At 55.0% G+C, this 7,289-nt stretch overlaps 1 protein-coding gene across 2 annotated transcripts in view; it reads left to right on the top strand.

The window, feature by feature from the left end:
- Positions 1–874: 874 nt before the first annotated feature.
- The window catches only part of LOC138761682 (natural resistance-associated macrophage protein 2-like), an 87,411-nt gene continuing 80,996 nt past the window's right edge, over positions 875–7,289 (top strand). For both annotated transcript variants that reach the window (XM_069934253.1, XM_069934254.1), the window contains exon 1: positions 875–1,064. In XM_069934253.1, coding sequence (XP_069790354.1) covers positions 1,031–1,064 — 34 coding nt within the window. In that variant the 5' untranslated portion in view covers positions 875–1,030. The remainder of the gene's footprint in view (positions 1,065–7,289) is intronic.

Genomic DNA, 7,289 nt, shown 5'->3' with positions numbered 1-7,289 from the left:
AAGTGGGTGGTAAAATGGGGGCAATCAAAAAAGAGGCCCATTAATGTAAGAGGGTTATGGGCAGGGGGGGAAGGGTTCAATTGATGTGGAGTAGGTTTATGTAAGTGGCACAACTTCATGGGCTGAAGGCCCTATACTGTGGCACAGCGGTGCCATGGTCTATATTCTAAAAGTTGGCCTTGACAATCAGGTTGTTGTTATTTACGAGGTACGTAAATGCAGCAAGTGAGAATTTCTGTGCATGTGGACATTGTACAATGTGTGTGACAATGAACTCCTCAACATCTTCATGCCCATGAAAATGAAGAGTGGGCTCTGTGGATGGTGGTATGTGTGTTTCACTTTGCAGTCGAAATGAAGGAAATGTACCCCTCCCCTCACTAACCACCCCCCCCCACACCCACCAGCAGATTGCAGACTGCTTTGATCTGTAGATAATCAAATCTATTGCTGGCCCTGCCTTCTGACAGGAGAACAGACAAACGGAAGTTGGCACTGAAGAAGCTGGCGCTGAGCCTGAGTCACCAAAAAGACCATGGGAGATGGCACAGAGATTCAGGGTGATTGGGGGGGGGGGGCAGGGAGTGTGGGGAGGAAGCCCCAGGTCGAGTAAACAGGGAGGAAAAAAATCACTATTTGCCCTGCTGTGCCAAAGTGCACGATTGTCCCAGTGATGGCTCTGTGACGCCAGATCGAACATGTTTCCAGTGGTTTATTCACAGAGCTGTGTTTCCAAAGGGTGTGAAAGTGTCAAGGTCAGCCAACGGAGCCAGACTGTGAGGGAAGCTTCAAGGTAGTGCAATCATTCAGTCCTTCCCTGTCCACACCCCCCCACCCAAACTCAGAACATTGTCCAACCTTGCTGCCTGGCAGATTCCACTGCAGCTCAGCTACGATTGGCACCAAACTGACTTTAGTATCTGCAATGTACTGCCTCCTCAATCGTTCAAACTTTACTGAAGATTCCTTCCATCCACAGCAGGGACTAAACGGTTGTGGAGCACTCTGAAGATCCAAGCACTTTTTGACCATGTCACCGGAACAAGACAAACAGAATCCAACAGGTAAACCCACTATTTACACGCTGGGAGGGAAAGGCTGGGTATCTACGGCAACCTGTTTTAGAACACTATGCTTTTCTTTCCCTCTTTGTTACTCTCCCCTGTCCCATCCCTCCTCCTTCCCTCCTTTCCTCTGTATCTTGCCTCCCCTCACTTCTCTTTTTCTCCCTCCCCTTTTAATCTTTGTTCCCCCTATATCTGATGTCCTCTCTCTTACCCCCATCTTCTCCTCTACTGTCCCTTCCTCCTCCTCTTCTCCCCTCTCATTCCCTGTCACTTACCTCCTTTCTCTTCCCACCCTCTCTTCATCTTATCTCTTTCCTTTTTTTCACCATCTCATGTCCACCCTCTCCCACCTTACTCTACCACTATCTCCCTTCCCCCTCTCTTGCCCCATTCCCCTCTCTATCCACCCTCTCATGCCCTCCCCCTCTCCCTCCTCTACCTTCTTCCCTTCTCACTCCCTCCTCTTTTATCTACCATCCTCTCATCTCTCTTCTGTCCTCTCTCTTAGGCCCATTCTTCCCTGCTGCTCATTACCAACCTTTTCCATTACTTCCCTTTCTGTTCTTCCCTTTCTGTTCTTCCCTTTCTGTTCTTCCCTTTCTGTTCTTCCCCTTCTGTTCTTCCCCTTCTGTTCTTCCCCTTCTGTTCTTCCCCTTCTGTTCTTCCCCTTCTGTTCTTCCCCTTCTGTTCTTCCCCTTCTGTTCTTCCCCTTCTGTTCTTCCCCTTCTGTTCTTCCCCTTCTGTTCTTCCCCTTCTGTTCTTCCCCTTCTGTTCTTCCCCTTCTGTTCTTCCCCTTCTGTTCTTCCCCTTCTGTTCTTCCCCTTCTGTTCTTCCCCTTCTGTTCTTCCCCTTCTGTCCTTCCGTCCTTCCCCTTCTGTCCTTCCCCTTCTGTCCTTCCCCTTCTGTCCTTCCCCTTCTGTCCTTCCCCTTCTGTCCTTCCCCTTCTGTCCTTCCCCTTCTGTCCTTCCCCTTCTGTTCTTCCCCTTCTGTCCTTCCCCTTCTGTCCTTCCCCTTCTGTCCTTCCCCTTCTGTCCTTCCCCTTCTGTCCTTCCCCTTCTGTTCTTCCCCTTCTGTTCTTCCCCTTCTGTTCTTCCCCTTCTGTTCTTCCCCTTCTGTTCTTCCCCTTCTGTTCTTCCCCTTCTGTTCTTCCCCTTCTGTTCTTCCCCTTCTGTTCTTCCCCTTCTGTTCTTCCCCTTCTGTTCTTCCCCTTCTGTTCTTCCCCTTCTGTTCTTCCCCTTCTGTTCTTCCCCTTCTGTTCTTCCCCTTCTGTTCTTCCCCTTCTGTTCTTCCCCCTCTGTTCTTCCCCCTCTGTTCTTCCCCTCTGTTCTTCCCCCTCTGTTCTTCCCCCTCTGTTCTTCCCCCTCTGTTCTTCCCCCTCTGTTCTTCCCCCTCTGTTCTTCCCCCTCTGTTCTTCCCCCTCTGTTCTTCCCCCTCTGTTCTTCCCCCTCTGTTCTTCCCCCTCTGTTCTTCCCCCTCTGTTCTTCCCCCTCTGTTCTTCCCCCTCTGTTCTTCCCCCTCTGTTCTTCCCCCTCTGTTCTTCCCCCTCTGTTCTTCCCCCTCTGTTCTTCCCCCTCTGTTCTTCCCCCTCTGTTCTTCCCCCTCTGTTCTTCCCCCTCTGTTCTTCCCCCTCTGTTCTTCCCCCTCTGTTCTTCCCCCTCTGTTCTTCCCCCTCTGTTCTTCCCCCTCTGTTCTTCCCCCTCTGTTCTTCCCCCTCTGTTCTTCCCCCTCTGTTCTTCCCCCTCTGTTCTTCCCCCTCTGTTCTTCCCCCTCTGTTCTTCCCCCTCTGTTCTTCCCCCTCTGTTCTTCCCCCTCTGTTCTTCCCCCTCTGTTCTTCCCCCTCTGTTCTTCCCCCTCTGTTCTTCCCCCTCTGTTCTTCCCCCTCTGTTCTTCCCCCTCTGTTCTTCCCCCTCTGTTCTTCCCCCTCTGTTCTTCCCCCTCTGTTCTTCCCCCTCTGTTCTTCCCCCTCTGTTCTTCCCCCTCTGTTCTTCCCCCTCTGTTCTTCCCCCTCTGTTCTTCCCCCTCTGTTCTTCCCCCTCTGTTCTTCCCCCTCTGTTCTTCCCCCTCTGTTCTTCCCCCTCTGTTCTTCCCCCTCTGTTCTTCCCCCTCTGTTCTTCCCCCTCTGTTCTTCCCCCTCTGTTCTTCCCCCTCTGTTCTTCCCCCTCTGTTCTTCCCCCTCTGTTCTTCCCCCTCTGTTCTTCCCCCTCTGTTCTTCCCCCTCTGTTCTTCCCCCTCTGTTCTTCCCCCTCTGTTCTTCCCCCTCTGTTCTTCCCCCTCTGTTCTTCCCCCTCTGTTCTTCCCCCTCTGTTCTTCCCCCTCTGTTCTTCCCCCTCTGTTCTTCCCCCTCTGTTCTTCCCCCTCTGTTCTTCCCCCTCTGTTCTTCCCCCTCTGTTCTTCCCCCTCTGTTCTTCCCCCTCTGTTCTTCCCCCTCTGTTCTTCCCCCTCTGTTCTTCCCCCTCTGTTCTTCCCCCTCTGTTCTTCCCCCTCTGTTCTTCCCCCTCTGTTCTTCCCCCTCTGTTCTTCCCCCTCTGTTCTTCCCCCTCTGTTCTTCCCCCTCTGTTCTTCCCCCTCTGTTCTTCCCCCTCTGTTCTTCCCCCTCTGTTCTTCCCCCTCTGTTCTTCCCCCTCTGTTCTTCCCCCTCTGTTCTTCCCCCTCTGTTCTTCCCCCTCTGTTCTTCCCCCTCTGTTCTTCCCCCTCTGTTCTTCCCCCTCTGTTCTTCCCCTCTGTTCTTCCCCCTCTGTTCTTCCCCCTCTGTTCTTCCCCCTCTGTTCTTCCCCCTCTGTTCTTCCCCCTCTGTTCTTCCCCCTCTGTTCTTCCCCCTCTGTTCTTCCCCCTCTGTTCTTCCCCCTCTGTTCTTCCCCCTCTGTTCTTCCCCCTCTGTTCTTCCCCCTCTGTTCTTCCCCCTCTGTTCTTCCCCCTCTGTTCTTCCCCCTCTGTTCTTCCCCCTCTGTTCTTCCCCCTCTGTTCTTCCCCCTCTGTTCTTCCCCCTCTGTTCTTCCCCCTCTGTTCTTCCCCCTCTGTTCTTCCCCCTCTGTTCTTCCCCCTCTGTTCTTCCCCCTCTGTTCTTCCCCCTCTGTTCTTCCCCCTCTGTTCTTCCCCCTCTGTTCTTCCCCCTCTGTTCTTCCCCCTCTGTTCTTCCCCCTCTGTTCTTCCCCCTCTGTTCTTCCCCCTCTGTTCTTCCCCCTCTGTTCTTCCCCCTCTGTTCTTCCCCCTCTGTTCTTCCCCCTCTGTTCTTCCCCCTCTGTTCTTCCCCCTCTGTTCTTCCCCCTCTGTTCTTCCCCCTCTGTTCTTCCCCCTCTGTTCTTCCCCCTCTGTTCTTCCCCCTCTGTTCTTCCCCCTCTGTTCTTCCCCCTCTGTTCTTCCCCCTCTGTTCTTCCCCCTCTGTTCTTCCCCCTCTGTTCTTCCCCCTCTGTTCTTCCCCCTCTGTTCTTCCCCCTCTGTTCTTCCCCCTCTGTTCTTCCCCCTCTGTTCTTCCCCCTCTGTTCTTCCCCCTCTGTTCTTCCCCCTCTGTTCTTCCCCCTCTGTTCTTCCCCCTCTGTTCTTCCCCCTCTGTTCTTCCCCCTCTGTTCTTCCCCCTCTGTTCTTCCCCCTCTGTTCTTCCCCCTCTGTTCTTCCCCCTCTGTTCTTCCCCCTCTGTTCTTCCCCCTCTGTTCTTCCCCCTCTGTTCTTCCCCCTCTGTTCTTCCCCCTCTGTTCTTCCCCCTCTGTTCTTCCCCCTCTGTTCTTCCCCCTCTGTTCTTCCCCCTCTGTTCTTCCCCCTCTGTTCTTCCCCCTCTGTTCTTCCCCCTCTGTTCTTCCCCCTCTGTTCTTCCCCCTCTGTTCTTCCCCCTCTGTTCTTCCCCCTCTGTTCTTCCCCCTCTGTTCTTCCCCCTCTGTTCTTCCCCCTCTGTTCTTCCCCCTCTGTTCTTCCCCCTCTGTTCTTCCCCCTCTGTTCTTCCCCCTCTGTTCTTCCCCCTCTGTTCTTCCCCCTCTGTTCTTCCCCCTCTGTTCTTCCCCCTCTGTTCTTCCCCCTCTGTTCTTCCCCCTCTGTTCTTCCCCCTCTGTTCTTCCCCCTCTGTTCTTCCCCCTCTGTTCTTCCCCCTCTGTTCTTCCCCCTCTGTTCTTCCCCCTCTGTTCTTCCCCCTCTGTTCTTCCCCCTCTGTTCTTCCCCCTCTGTTCTTCCCCCTCTGTTCTTCCCCCTCTGTTCTTCCCCCTCTGTTCTTCCCCCTCTGTTCTTCCCCCTCTGTTCTTCCCCCTCTGTTCTTCCCCCTCTGTTCTTCCCCCTCTGTTCTTCCCCCTCTGTTCTTCCCCCTCTGTTCTTCCCCCTCTGTTCTTCCCCCTCTGTTCTTCCCCCTCTGTTCTTCCCCCTCTGTTCTTCCCCCTCTGTTCTTCCCCCTCTGTTCTTCCCCCTCTGTTCTTCCCCCTCTGTTCTTCCCCCTCTGTTCTTCCCCCTCTGTTCTTCCCCCTCTGTTCTTCCCCCTCTGTTCTTCCCCCTCTGTTCTTCCCCCTCTGTTCTTCCCCCTCTGTTCTTCCCCCTCTGTTCTTCCCCCTCTGTTCTTCCCCCTCTGTTCTTCCCCCTCTGTTCTTCCCCCTCTGTTCTTCCCCCTCTGTTCTTCCCCCTCTGTTCTTCCCCCTCTGTTCTTCCCCCTCTGTTCTTCCCCCTCTGTTCTTCCCCCTCTGTTCTTCCCCCTCTGTTCTTCCCCCTCTGTTCTTCCCCCTCTGTTCTTCCCCCTCTGTTCTTCCCCCTCTGTTCTTCCCCCTCTGTTCTTCCCCCTCTGTTCTTCCCCCTCTGTTCTTCCCCCTCTGTTCTTCCCCCTCTGTTCTTCCCCCTCTGTTCTTCCCCCCTCTGTTCTTCCCCCTCTGTTCTTCCCCCCTCTGTTCTCCCCCCTCTGTTCTCCCCCCTCTGTTCTCCCCCCTCTGTTCTCCCCCCTCTGTTCTCCCCCCTCTGTTCTCCCCCCTCTGTTCTCCCCCCTCTGTTCTCCCCCCTCTGTTCTCCCCCCTCTGTTCTCCCCCCTCTGTTCTTCCCCCTCTGTTCTCCCCCCTCTGTTCTTCCCCCTCTGTTCTTCCCCCCTCTGTTCTTCCCCCTCTGTTCTTCCCCCTCTGTTCTTCCCCCTCTGTTCTTCCCCCTCTGTTCTTCCCCCTCTGTTCTTCCCCCTCTGTTCTTCCCCCTCTGTTCTTCCCCCTCTGTTCTTCCCCCTCTGTTCTTCCCCCTCTGTTCTTCCCCCTCTGTTCTTCCCCCTCTGTTCTTCCCCCTCTGTTCTTCCCCCTCTGTTCTTCCCCCTCTGTTCTTCCCCCTCTGTTCTTCCCCCTCTGTTCTTCCCCCTCTGTTCTTCCCCCTCTGTTCTTCCCCCTCTGTTCTTCCCCTCTGTTCTTCCCCCTCTGTTCTTCCCCCTCTGTTCTTCCCCCTCTGTTCTTCCCCCTCTGTTCTTCCCCCTCTGTTCTTCCCCCTCTGTTCTTCCCCCTCTGTTCTTCCCCCTCTGTTCTTCCCCCTCTGTTCTTCCCCCTCTGTTCTTCCCCCTCTGTTCTTCCCCCTCTGTTCTTCCCCCTCTGTTCTTCCCCCTCTGTTCTTCCCCCTCTGTTCTTCCCCCTCTGTTCTTCCCCCTCTGTTCTTCCCCCTCTGTTCTTCCCCCTCTGTTCTTCCCCCTCTGTTCTTCCCCCTCTGTTCTTCCCCCTCTGTTCTTCCCCCTCTGTTCTTCCCCCTCTGTTCTTCCCCCTCTGTTCTTCCCCCTCTGTTCTTCCCCCTCTGTTCTTCCCCCTCTGTTCTTCCCCCTCTGTTCTTCCCCCTCTGTTCTTCCCCCTCTGTTCTTCCCCCTCTGTTCTTCCCCCTCTGTTCTTCCCCCTCTGTTCTTCCCCCTCTGTTCTTCCCCCTCTGTTCTTCCCCCTCTGTTCTTCCCCCTCTGTTCTTCCCCCTCTGTTCTTCCCCCTCTGTTCTTCCCCCTCTGTTCTTCCCCCTCTGTTCTTCCCCCTCTGTTCTTCCCCCTCTGTTCTTCCCCCTCTGTTCTTCCCCCTCTGTTCTTCCCCCTCTGTTCTTCCCCCTCTGTTCTTCCCCCTCTGTTCTTCCCCCTCTGTTCTTCCCCCTCTGTTCTTCCCCCTCTGTTCTTCCCCCTCTGTTCTTCCCCCTCTGTTCTTCCCCCTCTGTTCTTCCCCCTCTGTTCTTCCCCCTCTGTTCTTCCCCCTCTGTTCTTCCCCCTCTGTTCTTCCCCCTCTGTTCTTCCCCCTCTGTTCTTCCCCCTCTGTTCTTCCCCCT

The sequence above is a fragment of the Narcine bancroftii genome, chromosome 4 (genome assembly GCF_036971445.1).
Source record: "Narcine bancroftii isolate sNarBan1 chromosome 4, sNarBan1.hap1, whole genome shotgun sequence".
Classification (NCBI taxonomy): Eukaryota; Metazoa; Chordata; class Chondrichthyes; order Torpediniformes; family Narcinidae; genus Narcine; species Narcine bancroftii.
The sequence above is the reverse complement of the archived record's forward strand: the minus strand, read 5'-3'. Positions and strand labels throughout refer to the sequence as shown.